This window comes from Semicossyphus pulcher, unplaced genomic scaffold (assembly GCF_022749685.1).
Source record: "Semicossyphus pulcher isolate SPU_LCO1_2020_fin unplaced genomic scaffold, fSemPul1.0.p SCAF_3, whole genome shotgun sequence".
Taxonomy (NCBI): domain Eukaryota; kingdom Metazoa; phylum Chordata; class Actinopteri; order Labriformes; family Labridae; genus Semicossyphus; species Semicossyphus pulcher.
Genome location: NW_027211704.1, coordinates 15,098,964 through 15,120,535, shown reverse-complemented (window position 1 = coordinate 15,120,535; position 21,572 = coordinate 15,098,964). Strand labels below are relative to the sequence as shown.

At 38.6% G+C, this 21,572-nt stretch overlaps 3 protein-coding genes and 2 long non-coding RNA genes across 7 annotated transcripts in view; 4 read left to right on the top strand and 1 right to left on the bottom strand.

Moving 5' to 3' along the window:
• Positions 1-1,797, top strand: LOC138605883 (uncharacterized). The gene is made up of 4 exons (XR_011309337.1): positions 1-251; positions 419-700; positions 829-1,131; positions 1,492-1,797. It is a non-coding gene; the product is annotated as an uncharacterized lncRNA (long non-coding RNA).
• A 398-nt stretch (positions 1,798-2,195) lies between these two features.
• On the top strand, positions 2,196-12,589 carry LOC138606434 (uncharacterized). Of its 3 annotated transcripts, XR_011309351.1 has the most exons (9): positions 9,327-9,382; positions 9,478-9,609; positions 9,715-9,789; positions 10,081-10,176; positions 10,582-10,622; positions 10,737-10,803; positions 11,035-11,074; positions 11,165-11,902; positions 12,390-12,589. XR_011309351.1 is itself a non-coding variant. In XM_069678902.1 (8 exons), exons 1-8 carry the CDS (start codon positions 2,232-2,234, stop codon positions 11,220-11,222), a joined length of 492 nt encoding a protein of 163 aa, XP_069535003.1. In that variant the 5' UTR covers positions 2,196-2,231; the 3' UTR covers positions 11,223-12,229. The 3 variants fall into 3 exon arrangements, 2 of the variants coding, with proteins under 2 accessions (XP_069535003.1, XP_069535002.1); XM_069678902.1 differs by lacking the exons at positions 9,327-9,382; positions 9,478-9,609; positions 9,715-9,789; positions 12,390-12,589 and adding exons at positions 2,196-2,268; positions 2,365-2,442; positions 2,548-2,622 and having other exon boundaries at positions 11,165-12,229; XM_069678901.1 differs by lacking the exon at positions 12,390-12,589 and having other exon boundaries at positions 11,165-12,229.
• On the top strand, positions 5,082-6,604 carry LOC138606532 (uncharacterized). Its single transcript, XR_011309355.1, has 3 exons — positions 5,082-5,126; positions 5,241-5,307; positions 5,519-6,604. It is a non-coding gene; the product is annotated as an uncharacterized lncRNA (long non-coding RNA).
• Positions 12,590-13,795: 1,206 nt separating the features above from the next.
• LOC138606304 (uncharacterized) lies at positions 13,796-18,272 on the top strand. The gene is made up of 10 exons (XM_069678769.1): positions 13,796-13,901; positions 14,178-14,489; positions 14,885-14,944; positions 15,041-15,235; positions 15,341-15,412; positions 15,867-15,938; positions 16,105-16,149; positions 16,407-16,514; positions 17,041-17,081; positions 17,164-18,272. Exons 3-10 carry the CDS (start codon positions 14,908-14,910, stop codon positions 17,248-17,250), a joined length of 657 nt encoding a protein of 218 aa, XP_069534870.1. The 5' UTR covers positions 13,796-13,901; positions 14,178-14,489; positions 14,885-14,907; the 3' UTR covers positions 17,251-18,272.
• Positions 18,273-18,675: 403 nt separating this feature from the next.
• The window catches only part of cacna2d3 (calcium channel, voltage dependent, alpha2/delta subunit 3), a 31,159-nt gene continuing 28,262 nt past the window's right edge, over positions 18,676-21,572 (bottom strand). Inside the window, exons 32-36 of the mRNA XM_069678031.1 lie at positions 21,287-21,342; positions 21,014-21,131; positions 20,328-20,440; positions 20,009-20,091; positions 18,676-18,768 (exon numbers count right to left, since the gene is read on the bottom strand). Of these exons, the coding sequence (XP_069534132.1) occupies positions 18,676-18,768; positions 20,009-20,091; positions 20,328-20,440; positions 21,014-21,131; positions 21,287-21,342 (463 nt within the window). The remainder of the gene's footprint in view (positions 18,769-20,008; positions 20,092-20,327; positions 20,441-21,013; positions 21,132-21,286; positions 21,343-21,572) is intronic.

Below are 21,572 nucleotides of genomic sequence, written 5' to 3'. Positions count from 1 at the left end.
GAGCTCCATCATGGCTGGACGCCTGCTGATTGTCATCTTCATGTGTGAGTTCAACCTCATGTTTGTTTCTTTCCTCCTAAATGTACGCACTAATACGGGTAACTTTTTTCATGTGACAGAAATGTCCGGCTGATGTATTGGTAACACTTTATATCATGACTACTTTATTTTAATTGTTACTTTTGCATCTGTTTTCTTTGTTAACACATTTTTTTATCCAACAGATTCCTTTTCTGAGTTGAAAGCACAAGGTCAGTCTTTGATAATAATTCAGCAGGCTGTTAAAACTAATTCCAAACTCAGAGTATGTACTGTTTCATATAGTCTGCTATAAATTTCTTCCCCACATAGTTTGGCTGTACAGTATTTCTTTCTCATTTTTCTATACTGTACGTTTAATCTCTATTTAATTTTTCAGCTCTTGTTCCACCTAAACTGACGGTGGATCCAGCAGTGATCACAGAGACAGACTCAGTCACACTGTACTGTCAGACTCCATCATCTCTTCAACTGATTCCGTGTTATTTCAGCACTATGAAAGGACGACCTGCCAAAGAATTACCATGTCAGCATAATGTGACAGGAACTGAGCTGTTGAAGATTACACATCAGAGTTCACCTGCTGAGGTTAAAGTGACGTGTTCTTACATACATGGGTCTGAATCTCAGGAGAGTGATGTGTCCTCCATTGTCATTAGAAGTGAGTGTACATTGCATACATACAGCCTCTCGTCATCATTTTCAATCAACAGATAAATTGATCATCAGAAATATTTTAGAATAATTAATATTTCAGTTATTTAATCCAACATTTGTTTACATTTTCAGCTTCTCGTCCACCTAAACTGACAGTGAATCCACCTGTGATCAACGAGACAGACTCAGTCACACTGCACTGTGAGGCTCCACCATCTGTTTCTGAGTCTCAGTGTCATTTCTATACTTCCGGTGGAGGACCTGGCAGAGTTCTCTCTTGTCTGCAGACACTTACAGGAACTGAGCTGCTGAAGATGGCACATCACCTGCTGAGCTCACCTGCTGAGGTTAAACTTACATGTTTTTACACTGTAAAGCTCGGAGAGGAAGATTCTCCATCTCCACACAGTGCGACATCCTCCATCACCATACACAGTGAGTGACCGTTTATGTCTTGATGCAGTATCAGAACTGGAAAAGCTTCATCAGAAACACTGATTTGATGAGCTTTATGCCACACATGCTGGCAGGTATTCAATATATGCTTTTTGTTAGTTTGATGAATTGTTTTTTAATGTCAGAATGTTTGAAAAACAGTTTATTTTTCAATTTTTTTTATAACAAATGGGATTTTAAACAAACCATTTTACTTTAGTCACATGATGTGTGGTGTTGTATCACGGTTGGACGTCTGTAATTGCCAACAGTGTTTAAAATCACAGGCCTGGCAGACAGGATACAGTAGAAGCATAATCTCATTTTTTATTTAATGACTCTTCATTCATCTTTTCATAGGTCAGAAACCACAGCTGAGTGTTCAGTATTTTCCTGGTGAAAACGTTCTCTTTACTTGCTCTCTGCCTGGATCTGCTAATCCTGATACAAGCTGTAACCTCTACTTTGGAGAAGCAAGTCGTCCAGTCAAAACAACCATACAGAGTAAAACAACCAGAAAAACCAAGCAGTCGTTCTGCCAGTTTATTGTCACAATCGATGATTTGCTGAGTCGTCTACATTTGGTTCATCAAAGAGACGCCAGCTGTGATTACAGATTGTCCAGTGAACCCGACTCTCTGTCTCCTCATAGTGATGGATACAGCCTGACTGGTAAGTCAGAGAAGACATGATTATATGATTAACAGCTGCAACACAGTCACTGAAAGGGATTATTAAATAAAGTGAATTTTGACTGTAAAATTAGAGATGCAATATTTTAATGTTATATCACATCTTAAATTGTGATAGTTTGATATCTAAATTGTAATGATGTTCTTTTAACCAGTATGGGCACATTCTTAAGAACTTAGGTCCATGATGAAATCTTTTTCAATTTAAAAAATATAATCAACACACCAATTCACACCAAAAATACACACCTATCCATATACCTCTATGTCCTCTTGTATCTAGTCTAGAGGAAAAAACTGCTCAACTGATTGCACTAATATGCTGTCCCATAGAACTGTCTATATATAAGTTAGTCCAGTCTATCTCCATCTTCTTCTCTTGTAGATGTTGTGAGAAAAGAGTCACACATGGCCCCGCCTATGTGGACAATCACCATGACCACAGGTAGGACATGTTATACATTTTAATAGATATCCAGAACATTATCACAAATCACTTTATTTGTTACTTTAAAGGTTTTTAAATATTTTTATTCACCAGGACAGACTATTGGCAGGCCTGATGCTCCCACTCCTGTTGCTCCTGTTACTCCTGTTACTCCTGCAAAACAAACATCAGGTAATAAAATTATACATGTACTAAGTGTGACTTTAATTAATCACAAATCTTAAGTGTTTTCAATGATTACGACTGTTTAAGAAGGTATCTTTCTTTCTTCACCAGGTCTGACTGTTGGCACGCAAAGTAACTCTGGTAGTTTTGTCTCCACCTTCCAAACAACAGTGAACTCACCATCAGGTGACGTAATTGTTCATATTTGTGTGATGGTTACGCAGTTGCTTACATATGTACACTGCTCAAAAAAATTAAGGGAACACTTAAATCAAACACCAGATCTTGATGAACGTATAATTCAAGTTGAAAATCTTTACTGATATACATTGTATAATTTGTTGAGAATAAAATGATGTAACAACGGTCGGTGGAAACCAAAATCATCAGCCCATTGAGGGTTGGATTCAAAATCACACCCAAAATCAGAGTAAAAAATTGAAATCACAGGCTGATCCAACTTGCGTGAATATCATCATGGCAACTCATGATGTGACTCAGTAGTGTGTATGGCCCCCACATGCCCGCATGCACTCCCGACAACGTCTGGGCATGCTCCTGATGAGTCGGCGGATGGTGTCCTGGGGGATCTCCTCCCAGACCTGGATCAGGGCATCAGTGAGCTCCAGGACAGTCTGTGGCAGTACTTGGCGGCGTCTGATGCACCGATACATAATGTCCCATAGGTGCTCAGTTGGATTTAGGTCAGGGGAGTGAGAGGGCCAGTCAATGGCATCAATGCCTTCGTCATCCAGGAACTGCCTACACACTCTGGCCACATGAGGACGGGCATTGTCCTACACCAGGAGGAACCCACTGCACCACCATAAGGTCTAACAATTGCTTGGAGGATGTCATCCCGGTACCTAACAGCAGTCAGGGTACCATTGGCTATGACATGGAGGTCTGTGCGGCCCTCCAAGGAAACTCCTCCCCAGACCATCACTGACCCACCGCCAAACCGGTCATGCTGGATGATGTTACAGGCAGCATAACGTTCACCACGGCATCTCCAGACTCTTTTACGTCTGTCACATGTGCTCAGTGTGAACCTGCTCTCATCTGTGAAGAGAACAGGGCGCCAGTGGCGGACCTGCCAATTCTGGTGTTCTCTGGCAAATGCTAATTGAGCTGCACAGTGCTGGGCTGTGAGCACAGGTCCCATTAGAGGACGTCGGGCCCTCATGCCACCCTCATAGAGACTGTTTCCCACAGTTTGGCCAGAAACATGCAAGCCAGTAGCCTGCTGGAGGTCATTTTGTAGGGTTCTGGCAGTGCTCCTCCTGTTCCTCCTCACACAAAGTAGCAAATATCGGTCCTGCTGCTGGGTTGATGCCCTTCTACGGCCCTGTCCAGCCCTGACTTTGCTTTCCATTTTGTATTTAGTGTGTTGTGGTTTTTGGTGGATGTAATAATGATGTTATGAACAGAACATGTTGTGAGAGGCAAAACTGACACTAGTTTCTGGCTTGTGTTTTAAAGCACAAAGGAGGATATGGATGATTGCTGCAGCTGCTGCTGCTGGTTGTGGAGTTACTGTGGGCGTCATGTTGATGGTTTCAGCCGTTCTCTGTAACAAAAGAAGAGCTGGTGAGAACTATGTCAATGTTTTTTTATAAAGGCAGACACTGTTTTTTATATGGCACATAATGTGTAATGCTCTGTGTGTATTTAATGATAATAATGATAATAATCTAAAGCCCTCCAAATAATTTATTAAGTTATGATTTTTCAAATCTTTGCTCTCTGTAGAAGTCCATGTACACTATCACAAAGGCTTAAACAACTACTCAGAGAGAAAAGCTCCAATATTAGCACTGAAATTACTGATACTGATAGATGATTTAATATTCACGTTACACCCTGACTATGTTTCAAAAAAGCGATTATCCTGAATGTCAATCGACTTGTTCAAATGATGGATGCTTATTGGTTACTCCTGAAGGTTGTGATAGATATGCAGTTACTTATACATATGTGAATTTAGCCTCACTACTGTGCGCTGCTTATTATATAAACCCAAATACAAACAAAGACAAAGCCTTGTTTTAATGTTTATATTTTATTTGCCTTCAAGAAACACACAAAAAAATGTATCTATCACCAAATCATAGCCAAAGTTATCTGAAGACACTTTACAAGAAGAGCAGGTCTAGACGGTACTTTTTGTTATAATATTTAGAGAGACCTAACATGAATCCACCATGAGCAGTACTGACTCTATAGTGGAAAATATTCTGTCTTTTTGCAGCATGTATAACTATGATGCGTGGCATGTCCTTAACCTGAATTCAATTATTCTACATGTTTAAAACATAATTTATCTGTTCATTTTTCATTAGTTGCAAAGTCATATGTTGTCCCTCAGTTTAATATTTGTCTGCACTGGAAGAAATTCCGTAGATACACTCAGTCCTCCTGCTTTTGAGTTGGAAGTGAAACTGACTCTTGTTTGTGGCCTTTTGGCCTTTGTGGCCTTAATGATAACTGTCAGTTTATAATGTCTGCTCTGAACACCTGCATGAGTTTGAGCTACACACTTAGTAGTCAGACAACATCATTGTATTATTCATACGTAGAATATACAATTGTTCTGCATTTATTGTTTGGTCTTATATGGTACTGAGGTGTGTTCACCTTCTGTTGCAGAGGACTTTATGTTCACCAGCAATCTTGATCACGGAGGATTGGTAATTATAAAAACATTTTATTTTCCGTCAGCTAAAAAATCAAACATTTAATTACAAAGTCTCCTCAAGGTGAATTAATGTGTAAAGTTAATGAAGAACTCTGTTACTTTACAGACACCTGCAGGTAAAGATGAAACCTACAGTGTGATGACTTATGTACCTGGTGCTGACCGTCCTGCTGGTGAGCTGTTTTCACTTTACACCAACAGAAATGTAGTGTCAGTTCCCCCTTCACATCTCACTTATTTATATGTTTATATTTTATACATATGAAGATATGAAGTTCCAAAAACAATGAGGACGTAAGTGAGGCATGAGGAACAGTATTGAATATGTTTGGTACATAAGTTTATAGTTAATATGGATTAATGGTTAGTTTCTTTCTTTTTCAGTGTGATGTTTACCACATTTACTCCACCATCTCTGAAGACCAGCCCTGAAGGACATGGTGTACAGCACTGTGCAGGCATATTGAAACCCAATTTGATACTGTATGGAGAAACAGAAAACACACAGCCTAAACAACAGTTTGAAAAACCATGTGGAAAATTTTGAACCTGACTTTTATAATTTATGATCTTTTGGGGGGAGAAATTGATTTACTGTCGATCACATGTGTGCTCTTTCCTTCTCACAACCCTCGACCATGAAGCGCTGCTGGAAGGTTGTGAGAAGGTGATAAAAGAGGAAGGCAGCATGTGGTTACCTGTTAGTTTATGCCAACAGCTGCACAGGTGTTGTTGCTGTGCACAAGAACAACATGTCACTGTTTCAGATAAACTACTGACAGAATGTAAATGTTTCATCCTCAGCAGGCTCAGGTGCACTGCTTGAACCATGGAAGCCAGATATCCCAGAATGTAGGTGCTGTTGCTGATGGAGAAGGACAATGTGATGTGGCTGAAACAGCAACAGACTTTAGTTGATAAAAGTAGGTGTCTTTTCTGTCCACAGCAGGGAGCTAGCACCCTGATCAAACTGACCATTAAACCTCTAGTCAGTATACTGTACTCTGTTAAACCCAGGCTGTACGTGTCTGTCAAGAGGCCTCAGGTCTGCTGAATCGTGTCATTTGTGGTTCACCTACACTCTCTGCTGGTGGGCCGGAGCCTAGAGAGGGGTGAGTCAGAAGAGTTTAGGGGGGTTCCATCCATCAACTAATTATCTGTACTGCTTATGCTTTGAGGGTCACGGGGGAGGGGGTGTCCAATATTACTGCAAAAATTCTGATGTCACTTCAGAGTGCATTATCTTTGTTCATCTTAGACTTTTTTTTTTAACATTTCACATCTGTAACATAAAGGTTGAAATAAATACAAAAACATTTTCTCTGTAAATACCTGCTCCAAATACTTCTGTATGTAAGTGAGGTCTGACTGAATCATTGACTTCAAATTCATCATAAAGTTACATCAAACACACAAAAGACTGTGTAAGACTGTGTAATGTTAAAGGGTGGACTTTTCTTCATATTATCTTTCTCTTCAGCTGTCCTACAAATAAAGGCAAAAGCCTGAATAAAAAATCAAAACAATAAGAAGGCGTTAGAATTAAAACCATCAATTCTTAAGATTTTAATTTTTTTGGCTTTTGCTTGTCTTACATAGGACCGCTGAAGAGAGAGAGGAGATGTGGGGAGTAGAGAGCGGGGGATGATCTGCGCCAAATGATCAGCATACCAGGAGTTGAACCTGTGATCAGTGTGACAAGGACTGTGGCCTCTGTACACAGTGGCACTTGCTCCACCAACTGAGCTAAACCAGCTCCCCTGAAAACCATCTATTCTAAATATAAATCACCACACGTACTGAAGCTTTAATAAAGGATGTCAAGTATATTTGTTTTTGGCCTGTCTGTTCGTGTGAAACGACTCTGATGCTCGCTGTGGTTTTGTTGAGAGCAAGTTCTGCAAAACAACACTGTTATTCGAAGTCATGAGACACACAAGTGAAGTCTTGTAAGGATTGTTGATCATTTTCATTATCGAGCTCCATCATGGCTGGACGCCTGCTGATTGTCGTCTTCATGTTTGAGTTCAACCTCATGTCTGTTTCTTTCCTCCTAAATGTACGCACTAATACAAGTAACTTTTTTCATGTGACAGAAATGTCCGGCTGATGTATTGGTAACACCTTATTTCATGACTACTTTATTTTACTTGTTACTTTTGAATCTGTTTTCTTTGTTAACACATTTTTTTATCCAACAGATTCCTTTTCTGAGTTGAAAGCACAAGGTCAGTCTTTGATAATAATTCAGCAGGCTGTTAAAACTAATTCCAAACTCAGAGTATGTACTGTTTCATATAGTCTGCTTTAAATTTGACATTTCTTCCCCACATAGTTTGGATGTACAGTATTTCTCATTTTTCTATACTGTACGTTTAATCTCTATTTAATATTTCAGCTCTTGTTCCACCTAAACTGACGGTGAATCCAGCAGTGATCACAGAGACAGACTCAGTCACACTGTACTGTCAGACTCCATCATCTCTTCCCCTGATTCCGTGTTATTTCCGCACTATGAAAGGACGGCCTGCCAAAACATTACCTTGTCAGCATACTGTGACAGGAACTGAGCTGTTGAAGATTACACATCAGAGTTCGCCTGCTGAGGTTAAAGTGACATGTTTATACCTACATGAGTCTGAATCTCAGGAGAGTGATGTGTCCTCCATTGTCATTAGAAGTGAGTGTACATTGCATACATACAGCCTCTCGTCATCATTTTCAATCAACAGATAAATTGATCATCAGAGATATTTTAGATTAATTAATATTTCAGTTATTTAATCCAACATTTGTTTACATTTTCAGCTTCTCTTCCTCCTAAACTGACAGTGAATCCACCTGTGATCAACGAGACAGACTCAGTCACACTGCTCTGTCAGCCTCCACCATCTGTTTCTGAGTCTCAGTGTCATTTCTATACTGCCGGTGGAGGACCTGGCAGAGTCCTCTCTTGTCTGCAGACACTTACAGGAACTGAGCTGCTGAAGATGGCACATCACCTGCTGAGCTCACCTGCTGAGGTTAAACTAACATGTTTTTACACTGTAAAGCTCGGAGAGGAAGATTCTCCATCTCCACACAGTGCAACATCGTCCATCACCATACACAGTGAGTGACTGTTTATGTCTTGATGCAGTATCAGAACTGGAAAAGCTTCATCAGAAACACTGATTTGATGAGCTTTATGCCACACATGCTCGCAGGTATTCAATATATGCTTTTTGTTAGTTTGATGAATTGTTTTTTAATGTCAGAATGTTTGAAAAACAGTTTATTTTTCCATTTTTTTTATAACAAATGGGATTATAAACAAACCATTTTACTTTAGTCACATGATGTGTGGTGTTGTATCACGGTTGGACGTCTGTAAATATCAACAGTGTTTAAAATCACAGGCCTGGCAGACAGGATACAGTAGAAGCATAATACCATTTTTTATTTAATGACTCTTCATTCATCTTTTCATAGGTCAGAAACCACAGCTGACTCTTCAGTATTTTCCTGGTGAATACGTTTTCTTTACTTGCTCTCTGCCTGGATCTGCTAATCCTGATACAAGATGTAACCTCTACTTTGGAGAAGCAAGTCGTCCAGTCAAAACAACCATACAGAGTAAAACAACCAGAAAAAACAAGCAGTCGTTCTGCCAGTTTATTGTCACAATCGATGATTTGCTGAGTCGTCTACATTTGGTTCATCAAAGAGACGCCAGCTGTGATTACAGATTGTCCCGGGAACCCGACTCTCTGTCTCCTCGTAGTGATGGATACAGCCTGACTGGTAAGTCAGAGAAGACATGATTATATGATTAACAGCTGCAACACAGTCACTTAAAGGGATTATTAAATAAAGTGAATTTTGACTGTAAAATTAGAGATGCAATATTTTAATGTTATATCAAATCTTAAATTGTGATAGTTTGCTATCTAAATTGTAATGATGTTCTTTTAACCAGTATGGGCACATTCTTAAGAACTTAGGTCCATGATGAAATCTTTTTCAATTTAAAAAATATAATCAACACACCAATTCACACCAAAAATACACACCTATCCATATACCTCTATGTCCTCTTGTATCTAGTCTAGAGGAAAAAACTGCTCAACTGATTGCACTAATATGCTGTCCCATAGAACGGTCTATATATAAGTTGGTCCAGTCTATCTCCATCTTCTTCTCTTGTAGATGTTGTGAGAAAAGAGTCACACATGGCCCCGACTATGTGGACAATCACCATGACCACAGGTAGGACATGTTATTCATTTTAATAGATATCCAAAACATTATCACAAATGACTTTATTTGTTACTTTAAAGGTTTTTAATATTTTTATTCACCAGGACAGACTATTGGCAGGCCTGATGCTCCCACTCCTGTTACTCCTGTTGCTCCTGCTGCTCCTGCTGCTCCTGCTATTCCTGTTTCTCCTGTTGCTCCTGTTACTCCTGTTACTCCGGCAAAACAAACATCAGGTAATAAAATTATACATGTACTAAGTGTGACTTTAATTAATCACAAATCTTAACTGTTTTCAATGATTACGACTGTTTAAGAAGGTATCTTTCTTCCTTCACCAGGTGTGACGGTTGGCACGCAAAGTAACTCTGGTAGTTTTGTCTCCACCTTCCAAACAACAGTGAAACCACCATCAGGTGACGTAATTGTTCATATTTGTGTGATGGTTATGCAGTTGTTTACATATGTACACTGCTCAAAAAAATCAGCATGTATAACTATGATGCGTGGCATGTCCTTAACCTGAATTCAATTATTCTACATGTTTAAAACATAATTTACCTGTTGATTTTTCATTAGTTGCAAAGTCATATGTTGGCCCTCAGTTTAATATTTGTCTGCACTGGAAGAAATTCAGTAGTTACACTCAATCCTCCTGCTTTTGAGTTGGAAGTGAAACTGACTCTTGTTTGTGGCCTTCAAAACAGAAACATGGAAATGGAAGTGGGTAGTAACCAGTTGTGGAGTGACTGTGGGGGTTACTTTACTGGGACTGGCACTACTCCGTGGGAACAGAAGAACTGGTGAGAACATTTCTGTGTAAAACTGAATGTATATTTCCTTCCTGCTGTTTGAGAGAGCTCTCAAAGAAACCTACCATTAGAGATTAGGAAAAGAGATAGTGATTGCCCCTTGGTGAGCACTTGTGTAAATCTTTGTTAAATCCACATTTTGAAACATTACTTTAGGAAGAGATTCGAGTGGTGGAGGGAGCTGCAAAACAAAAGGGCATTGGCATAAACAGACCAGCAGAGTGATAATGATAACTGTCAGTTTATAATGTCTGCTCTGAACACCTGCATGAGTATGATCTACACACATAGTAGTCAGACAACATCATTGTATTATTCATACGTAGAATATACAATTGTTCTGCATTTATTGTTTGGTCTTATATGGTACTGAGGTGTGTTCACCTTCTGTTGCAGAGGACTTTATGTTCACCAGCAATCTTGATCACGGAGGATTGGTAATTATAAAAACATTTTATTTTCCGTCAGCTAAAAAATCAAACATTTAATTACAAAGTCTCCTCAAGGTGAATTAATGTGTAAAGTTAATGAAGAACTCTGTTACTTTACAGACACCTGCAGCTAAAGATGAAACCTACAGTGTGATGATTTATGTACCTGGTGCTGACCGTCCTGCTGGTGAGCTGCTTTCACTTTACACCAACAGAAATGTAGTGTCAGTTCCCTGCACAGGTTTCATTCATTATGTAAAGACAGTCAAACTATTGACACAGCTCAGAGGCACTATATTGTACACTTTATATTTACTGAAAACCTTCACATCTCACTTATTTATGTTTATATTTTATACATATGAAGATATGAAGTTCCAAAAACAATAATCTTAGTGTGATTCTCTTTTACTCACAGGATCTGAGAAAGTGAAGATGAAGAGCCTCCAAATGACGACGTACGTGAGGCATGAGGAACAGTATTGAATATGTTTGGTACATAAGTTTATAGTTAATATGGATTAATGGTTAGTTTCTTTCTTTTTCAGTGTGATGTTTACCACATTTACTCCACCATCTCTGAAGACCAGCCTCCGTCAGCCCTGAAGGACATGGTGTACAGCACTGTGCAGGCACATTGAAACACAATTTGATACTGTATGGAGAAACAGAAAACACACAGCCTAAACAACAGTTTAAACAACCATGTGGAAAATTTTGAACCTGACTTTTATAATTTATGATCTTTTGGGGGGAGAAATTGGTTTACTGTCGATCACATGTGTGCTCTTTCCTTCTCACAACCCTCGACCATGAAGCGCTGCTGGAAGGTTGTGAGAAGGTGATAAAAGAGGAAGGCAGCATGTGGTTACCTGTTAGTTTATGCCAACAGCTGCACAGGTGTTGTTGCTGTGCACAAGAACAACATGTCACTGTTTCAGATAAACTACTGACAGAATGTAAATGTTTCATCCTCAGCAGGCTCAGGTGCACTGCTTGAACCATGGAAGCCAGATATCCCAGAATGTAGGTGCTGTTGCTGATGGAGAAGGACAATGTGATGTGGCTGAAACAGCAACAGACTTTAGTTGATAAAAGTAGGTGTCTTTTCTGTCCACAGCAGGGAGCTAGCACCCTGATCAAACTGACCATTAAACCTCTAGTCAGTATACTGTACTCTGTTAAACCCAGGCTGTACGTGTCTGTCAAGAGGCCTCAGGTCTGCTGAATCGTGTCATTTGTGGTTCACCTACACTCTCTGCTGGTGGGCCGGAGCCTAGAGAGGGGTGAGTCAGAAGAGTTTAGGGGGGTTCCATCCATCAACTAATTATCTGTACTGCTTATGCTTAGAGGGTCACGGGGGAGGGGGTGTCCAATATTACTGCAAAAATTCTGATGTCACTTCAGAGTGCATTATCTTTGTTCATCTTAGACTTTTTTTTTTAACATTTCACATCTGTAACATAAAGGTTGAAATAAATACAAAAACATTTTCTCTGTAAATACCTGCTCCAAATACTTCTGTATGTAAGTGAGGTCTGACTGAATCATTGACTTCAAATTCATCATAAAGTTACATCAAACACACAAAAGACTGTGTAAGACTGTGTAATGTTAAAGGGTGGACTTTTCTTAATATTATCTTTCTCTTCAGCTGTCCTACAAATAAAGGCAAAAGCCTGAATAAAAAATCAAAACAATAAGAAGGCGTTAGAATTAAAACCATCTATTCTTAAGATTTTTATTTTTTTGGCTTTTGCTTGTCTTACATAGGACCGCTGAAGAGAGAGAGGAGATGTGGGGAGTAGAGAGCGGGGGATGATCTGCACCAAATGATCAGTAGGCCAGGAGTTGAACCTGTGATCAGTGTGACAAGGACTGTGGCCTCTGTACACAGGGACGCCTGCTCCACCAACTGAGCTAAACTAGCTCCCCCGAAAACCATCTATTCTAAATATAAATCACCACACGTACTGAAGCTTTAATAAAGGATGTCAAGTATGTGTGTTTGTGGCCTGTCTGTTCGTGTGAAACGACTCTGATGCTCGCTGTGGTTTTGTTGAGAGCAAGTTCTGCAAAACGACACTTCTGTAATTCGAAGTCATGAGACACACAAGTGAAGTCTTGTAAGGATTGTTGGTCATTTTCATTATCGAGCTCCATCATGGCTGGACGCCTGCTGATTGTCGTCTTCATGTGTGAGTTCAACCTCATGTCTGTTTCTTTCCTCCTAAATGTACGCACTAATACAAGTAACTTTTTTCATGTGACAGAAATGTCCAGCTGATGTATTGGTAACACCTTATTTCATGACTACTTTATTTTACTTGTTACTTTTGAATCTGTTTTCTTTGTTAACACATTTTTTTATCCAACAGATTCCTTTTCTGACTTGAAAGCACAAGGTCAGTCTTTGAGTTTGGAATTAGTTTTAACAGCCTGCTGAATTATTATCAGAGTATGTACTGTTACATATAGTCTGCTATAAATTTCCTCCCCACATAGTTTGGCTGTACAGTATTTCTTTGTCATTTTTCTATACTGTACATTTAATCTCTATTTAATTTTTCAGCTCTTGTTCCACCTAAACTGACGGTGAATCCAGCAGTGATCACAGAGACAGACTCAGTCACACTGTACTGTCAGACTCCATCATCTCTTCCCCTGATTCCGTGTTATTTCCGCACTATGAAAGGACGACCTGCCAAAAAATTACCTTGTCAGCATACTGTGACAGGAACTGAGCTGTTGATAATGACACATCAGAGTTCGCCTGCTGAGGTTAAAGTGACGTGTTCTTACCTACATGGGTCTGAATCTCCTCAGAGTGATGTGTCCTCCATTGTCATTAGAAGTGAGTGTACATTGCATACATACAGCCTCTCGTCATCATTTTCAATCAACAGATAAATTGATCATCAGAGATATTTTAGAGTAATGCAACTTTCAGTTATTTAATCAGACTTTTGTTTACATTTTCAGCTTCTCGTCCTCCTAAACTGACAGTGAATCCACCTGTGATCAACGAGACAGACTCAGTCACACTGCACTGTGAGGCTCCACCATCTGTTTCTGAGTGTCAGTGTCATTTCTATACTGCCGGTGGAGGACCTGGCAGAGTCCTCTCTTGTCTGCAGACACTTACAGGAACTGAGCTGCTGAAGATGGCACATCACCTGCTGAGCTCACCTGCTGAGGTTAAACTTACATGTTTTTACACTGTAAAGCTCGGAGAGGAAGATTCTCCATCTCCACACAGTGCGACATCATCCATCACCATACACAGTGAGTGACCGTTTATGTCTTGATGCAGTATCAGAACTGGAAAAGCTTCATCAGAAACACTGATTTGATGAGCTTTATGCCACCCATGCTCGCAGGTATTCAATATATGCTTTTTGTTAGTTTGATGAATTGTTTTTTAATGTCAGAATGTTTGTTCTGAGAAAAAGTTTGTTTTTAAATTTTTTTTTATAACAAATGGGATTATAAACAAACCATTTTACTTTAGTCACATGATGTGACATGACATTTAATGACTCTTCATTCATCTTTTCATAGGTCAGAAACCACAGCTGAGTGTTCAGCATTTTCCTGGTGAAAACGTTCTCTTTACTTGCTCTCTGCCTGGATCTGCTAATCCTGATACAAGATGTAACCTCTACTTTGGAGAAGCAAGTCGTCCAGTCAAAACAACCATACAGAGTAAAACAACCACAAAAACCAAACAGTCGTTCTGCCAGTTTATTGTCACAATCGATGATTTGCTGAGTCGTCTACATTTAGTTCATCAAAGAGACGCCAGCTGTGATTACAGATTGTCCAGTGAACCCGACTCTCTGTCTCCTCGTAGTGATGGATACAGCCTGACAGGTAAGTCAGAGAAGACATGATTATATGATTAACAGCTGCAACACAGTCACTGAAAGGGATTATTAAATAAAGTGAATTTTGACTGTAAAATTAGAGATGCAATATTTTAATGTTATATCACATCTTAAATTGTGATAGTTTGATATCTAAATTGTAATGATGTTCTTTTAACCAGTATGGGCACATTCTTAAGAACTTAGGATCAATTTTCAATTAAAAAAATATAATCAACACACCAAATCACACCAAAAATACACACCTATCCATATACCTCTATGTCCTCTTGTATCTAGTCTAGAGGAAAAAACTGCTCAGCTGATTGCACTAATATGCTGTCCCATAGAACGGTCTACATATAAGTTAGTCCAGTCTATTTCCTTCTTCTTCTCTTGTAGATGTTGTGAGAAAAGAGTCACACATGGCCCCGCCTATGTGGACAATCACCATGACCACAGGTAGGACATGTTATTCATTTTAATAGATATCCAAAACATTATCACAAATCACTTTATTTGTTACTTTAAAGGTTTTTAAATATTTTTATTCACCAGGACAGACTATTGGCAGGCCTGATGCTCCCACTCCTGTTGCTCCTGTTACTCCTGTTGCTCCTGTTATTCCTGTTGCTCCTGTTACTCCTGTTATTCCTGTTGCTCCTGTTACTCCTGTTATTCCTGTTGCTCCTGTTACTCCTGTTATTCCTGTTGCTCCTGTTACTCCTGTTACTCCGGCAAAACAAACATCAGGTAATAAAATTATACATGTACCAAGTGTGACTTTAATTCATCACAAATCTTAAGTGTTTTCAATGATTACGACTGTTTAAGAAGGTATCTTTCTTTCTTCACCAGGTGTGACGGTTGGCACGCAAAGTAACTCTGCTAGTTTTGTCTCCACCTTCCAAACAGTGAAACCACCATCAGGTGACGTAATTGTTCAAATTTGTGTGATGGTTATGCAGTTGCTTACATATGTACACTGCTCAAAAAAATTAAGGGAACACTTAAATCAAACATCAGATCTTGATGAACGTATAATTCAAGTTGAAAATCTTTACTGATATACATTGTATAATTTGTTGAGAATAAAATGATGTAACAATGGTCAGTGGAAACCAAAATCATCAGCCCATTGAGAGTTGGATTCAAAATTGCACCCAAAATCAGAGTAAAAAATTGAAATCACAGGCTGATCCAACTTGGCCTGATGCTCCCACTCCTGTTACTCCTGTTATTCCTGTTGCTCCTGTTACTCCTGGAAAACAAACATCGGGTAATAAAATTATACATGTACTAAGTGTGACTTTATTTAATCACAAATCTTAAATGTTTTCAATGATTACGACTGTTTAAGAAGGTATCTTTCTTTCTTCACCAGGTCTGACTGTTAGCACGCAAAGTAACTCTGGTAGATTTGTCTCCACCTTCCAAACAGTGAAACCACCATCAGGTGACGTAATTGTTTATATTTGTGTGATGGTTATGCAGTTGCTTACATATATATATATATATATACATGAAGTTAGCTTTCCTACTGTGCACTGTTTATTATTTATATCCAAGTACAGACAAAAAAAAATTGGTTTTAATGTTTATATTTTGTATCTGCCTTCAAGGAACAGACACGACAGCTTTTAATCCAGAAACTGTTTATGAAACAGGTACCGTAGACTCAGATTCATATCACTTATTGCTGACATGCTGTGGAGGTTTTAAAAACTGTTCTAATTACTTCAATTTACTGATGAAGTTTTTAAGTAATTTCAATCAGTAATTGTATATTAGTATCAAAGCTAGACTTTGCTTTCCATTTTGTATTTAGTGTGTTGTGGTTTTTGGTGGATGTAATAATGATGTTATGAACAGAACATGTTGTGAGAGGCAAAACTGACACTAGTTTCTGGCTTGTGTTTTAAAGCACAAAGGAGGATATGGATGATTGCTGCAGCTGCTGCTGCTGGTTGTGGAGTTACTGTGGGCGTCATGTTGATGGTTTCAGTCGTTCTCTGTAACAAAAGAAGAGCTGGTGAGAACTATGTCAATGATTTTTTATAAAGGCAGACACTGTTAGGGCAGTATAGGGCACATAATGTGTAATGCTCTGTGTGATATTTAATGATAATAATCTAAAGCCCTCCAAATAATTTATTCTAAATCTATTATTTATCAAATCTTTGCTCTCTGTAGAAGTCCATGTACACTATCACAAAAGCTTAAACAACTACTCAGAGAGAAAAGCTCCAAAATTAGCACTGAAATTAGCGATACCAAAAGTAAAACACATAAAGATTAGTTTGGTGAGACTTTCAGCTTGTCTAGAACAAACATGTATGACCTGACTCTAAAAATGAAAGTAAACCACATGTGTGGTTAACCACCACTGCACTGACACAAAAATGCCCCTGTTTGCTCACAACCTAAAACAGGAAAGCAAGACTGCCTGAGAAGAGACATTAAACTTGTCTCTCATATTTTTAGCTAAAATATGCTAATAACACACCAACCTCATCTTATTACCGCGTCTTAATGTGTTTGTTTTTCCTCACTAACAGGTTCTGCGGAAGGAAAAAGGAGAGAGTCTCAAATACAGGATGTAAGTCTGACATGAGGGGCAACATTAAAACATTTTCCATATGTATAAAAATATGCTACAGTTGGTTTATTTGTTTTCCCAGTATGACACGTGTCATTACGCCACCATCGAGGAGGCAGCTGGAACACAACTGAAGGACTTCATTTACAGCACCGTGGAGGCACACTGAAGTACGCGTTTTATTCTGGATAAAAAAAGGGAAAGCTAACAGTGTAAATAAGTGTTAGACATTTAAGCTTTGTTTAAAGTTAAGTAATATATTCTAATATTTGAAGTAAGTACTTATTTTCTCAATTCAACCAGAGTATAATGTTAAAGCAACGATTTTAAAGTTGACATGACGAGTGTTGATGCTGAAGATGTGTGATGAAGATGTGTCTTTGGTCTGATGCTTGAATGTCTTCACTTGTTTGGACCCCCGGAAGAATAGTTGTTACCATGGTAATAACTAATAGGGATCCTCAGTAAATAGAAAATAAATCTGCAATTTAATAATGCTTTTTTAATCTGAAGATATAACATGTATTTATGAGACAACAAACTGTTCTTACATGTTTTAGGAACTGGATGTTTTGTTTGAAACGTTCATGCATTTACATGCCTCAGCAACTTCCTGCTACTCGACACACACAGTGTGACCAATAACTTCATACTTTGTCTCATTATTTGTTCCATGAGAGATTATCCACCAACTGGCATCACCACCGCACCCACCCTGCCACATGCACACACACACACTTGAGGAAATAACACAAGGGATAAATGAAGGAAAATATTTCTTTTATTTATTCATAAGCTCACTCAAACGTGTGGGAAAGAGGATGTGGTCAAATAATGTCTGGACTTATCAATGAAACATTCTGTGATCTTCTTCTTCATGCATCTTTACTTTGTCCTCTGCTTTAAAACAAGGAGAAACTGGCAGAATAAAGCAAGTTCAAATGTTCTGTTTCCTCTCAGATATTTTACATGATTCATATTATTACTGACATCAAAAAGAATTTACTTACAAAATAAACTTAAACTATGTAAATATAGAAAACTATGACAGCACTGTTTATTTTTTCTTTAGCAATTTACTGCCAAAACCTCAGACCTCTTTCTTTTCACATATGACAAAGTGCATTTTACATTCTGTAGACTTTAACATGAGACGTCCTTTTTTCCAAACACCAAATAAATAAACATGAAATGTCTTAATATCCTTTGCACAAAGGACTTTTTTTATACTTTGACAAGAAATGCCTGTACTCCTACTGCTAGCATTTGTTTTTACTGTTGACAGTATTTCTTTCTCTTACTTTATTTCAGCACACATTCAGGACGACATGGCAAACTATCAGTTGTGCGATCTGTAATGCTCTCAAAGGTCACCAAGCAATAAGTCTCGTTTTCTTTAGCTGCACCACATCGTTTAGGTTTTCTGCATTAATGGATGTGAGTCTCAGTGCTACTGATAGATATTTTCTTAGTAGAGCGCTGCCTGTTGCAGAGGTATGAGCAAATTCATATCTGTTTGGCCATGTTCTCTATGTGTTTATAAGCATTTCTTGTTGATTTAGTCCTTACTGAAGTCCAGTCCTGCTGTTTATGGTCACCTGCTGATAGTCGCTGCTATCAGTGGCAGCAGAGCCGCCGTCAGAGGGCCGGAGGGACGTGTTGCTGAACCACACTCCATGGCATTTTCCTGCAGAAGACAGTCACTTGTGTTAGATATGAAGCTGTACGGGTTATGATATTCATTAACAGGATGCACTGTTGCTTTCAGGGAGGACAGTAGTGGATGATAATGGATTTGTTGTTGTTGAACAAATTAGATTTTTGGGACATCCTGGGTATCATTTTGATTGAGCATGATAAACAGTACATAAAGTAGGGCCAACTGAGATCTGGGAAAATCTGCAAACTAATGTTTCATTTGTTCTAATGTGTCTTGTGCCTTCCCGTTTAGACAGACAATCATTCAACTGGTAAATCAAAACTGTTTATCTGATGTGGGGCGAGTAAGATACGATGACTGTAGAGAGGAATGCCTTTTACATGACCCAGACAGTGTCAGGGTCATAAAAACATGCCTACTGTTTGTGCACACGTTTACTTGTTGAGGTCAAATCTCAGCCTCTTCCTGTTCAACTGTATTGAAAAATAAACAAACAAGCTGGATATAATTCAACTGCTAAACGCTGACATAAATACTGCCTTATACTGTTCATTTGTAAATAGCTATTATGTATATAACTCTCTTGCAACCTAACTCTTTTGTTTTTAACTTTATTCTGGCAATTGTATTTAATTCTGACACTTATTTTTAAATCACCATAGATCCACTTCTTAGCATTTAATTATCTTTATTTCATATTTTATTGTGTATAATTTGCCCATATTTGACATATGTCTTACTTCTATTTTAATGCCTGTGTGTCAGAGTGACAGACTGATAAATAAAGTATTTCTGATTCTGATGTGCTCAGTTACACATTTCAGTCTAACTCTCCAGAAAAATATATCATTAAAAAATTACTAAACATCTTAGAAAACATGCTTACTAGTAAAATGACATTAGAAGATTGACACCACTCTCATGTATGCATGTATGATAAAGAGGCTAGCTTAGCTTAGTTTAACTGTAAACAGGGGAAAACATCTACTAGCGTCTCTGAAAATCACTATTTAGCATAATACAACATCAAATGTGTAAAAACAACAAGCTGCAGTTTAAATGGGGTTTACCTGCCAGACGACTTTACTACCTGGAGCAGTGACTTACTCAGTGAGTTTGCTATCACCATGAAGTTACCATACAGCACACAGAGACTCCAGGAAGTGGCTGCTGGCAGCCAGGAAGTCCTCTTTTTTCTGTGCTCGAGCATCAACTTCACCCTACATGTATTTTCACACTAACACCAAACCCACTATCATTGTCATACCTCAGGGTGGAAAGGATGACATGATTCAGGCTTCTTTCTGTCCTTCTGAAACTTGAGTCTGTCACATTTTAGTGACTCGTTGTGTTCAAAGGAGTCAAGGATGCAAATGAATTAGAGACAGTCCAAAGCTCCGACAACATTCGCATAGGTCACTGAGCCTGATTTAAAACTGAACCATTAATTTGCACAGAAAAAGCCTAAAGATGAATGAAATCATTCTAAAAGTCAGGAATAATCTTACTAATCCTAAACTAAAATGAAAATGTGTTTACAAAAATCTTTCCACGTCAAACATCAATGGTTCATTCAGAAAGGATATACATGATCTCGACGGGGTCCATGGTTACTGGAGGAGCACTGCTGCAGTCACACTTATTGTCCACAACGACCATGAAGAGGTTACTGCTCGGGATCTGCTGGATGACAAAAGATCTGCAGAGACAGAGAGTGGAATTAAAACGTTGGTATGTGAATAGTAGCAGACTCAGTATGTACCGTTTTACAGCTCCGGAAAAAAATTCTGAGACATGTCATGGCCACCCCAATCCTGATCTGAACCCCACTGAAAACCTCCTGAATGTGATCCAGACGAAGATGGATGGTCACAAGCCGTCGAACAAAGCAGACATGCTTGAATTTTTGCGCCAAGAGGGGCATAACATCGCCCAACAGCAAAGTGAAAGCTGTGATGAAAAACCAAGTTATTCCAACAAATATTGATTCCTGAACTCTTCCTAAATTAAAACATTAGTATTGTGTTGTTTAAAACTGAACATGAGCTTGTTTTGTTTGCATCATTCGACGTCTGAAAACCAGTCTTGTTTTCTCAACATTAAAGACCGAAATTAGAATATTTTATTTTGAAGGAGGGAGAAATGTTGTCTGCAATAAAACAAAAGTTCATTTTGCCCAAAATTTAAATTATTTTTTTCTGGAGCTGTTTATTTTATAGATATTGTTAACAAAAAGGTAATTAGTTGATGACTCCTTGGCCTGAAGCCGTACCTGATACAGCCCTCACAGTCGATGTTGCCTGTTGTTTCTTTGATGGTGCGTTCAGAGACGAACGCAGGGTATTCTGTATCGCACGGCACCATCGTGGTTTTACCCCGAGGTCTCTGAGCTGAACGTGTGACAAAGCAAGTTTAACTGAACCATAGACATTAACAAAACCACACACTTTTTCAGATCTCATCATAGACAGTCTCATACATGTACATCCCTTTCTCTAACACACACACAGAGTTCATGCCTGTAAAGATCATCAGCTACAGTTACCTTTCACAGACAGGTCCACATTCCACCAGCTGTACAGGTTGAACTCTAGCAGGAAACTTTGGAGAAAAAATCGAAACATGTTTTCAGTGCCAGTTATGAGAACATTTTAATTAATGTAAGTTAACACATGAATAACCATTAGTTAAAAGTTAACCAGTGTCTGTATAAAAGGGTTCATGAACAAATGAACCAAAAACAATAAGATGACTTATCTACTGGTCGACATGGTGAGATATTTAACTGATTAAATCAATATGTGATAATTATCCCCCGACACCTCTTTATT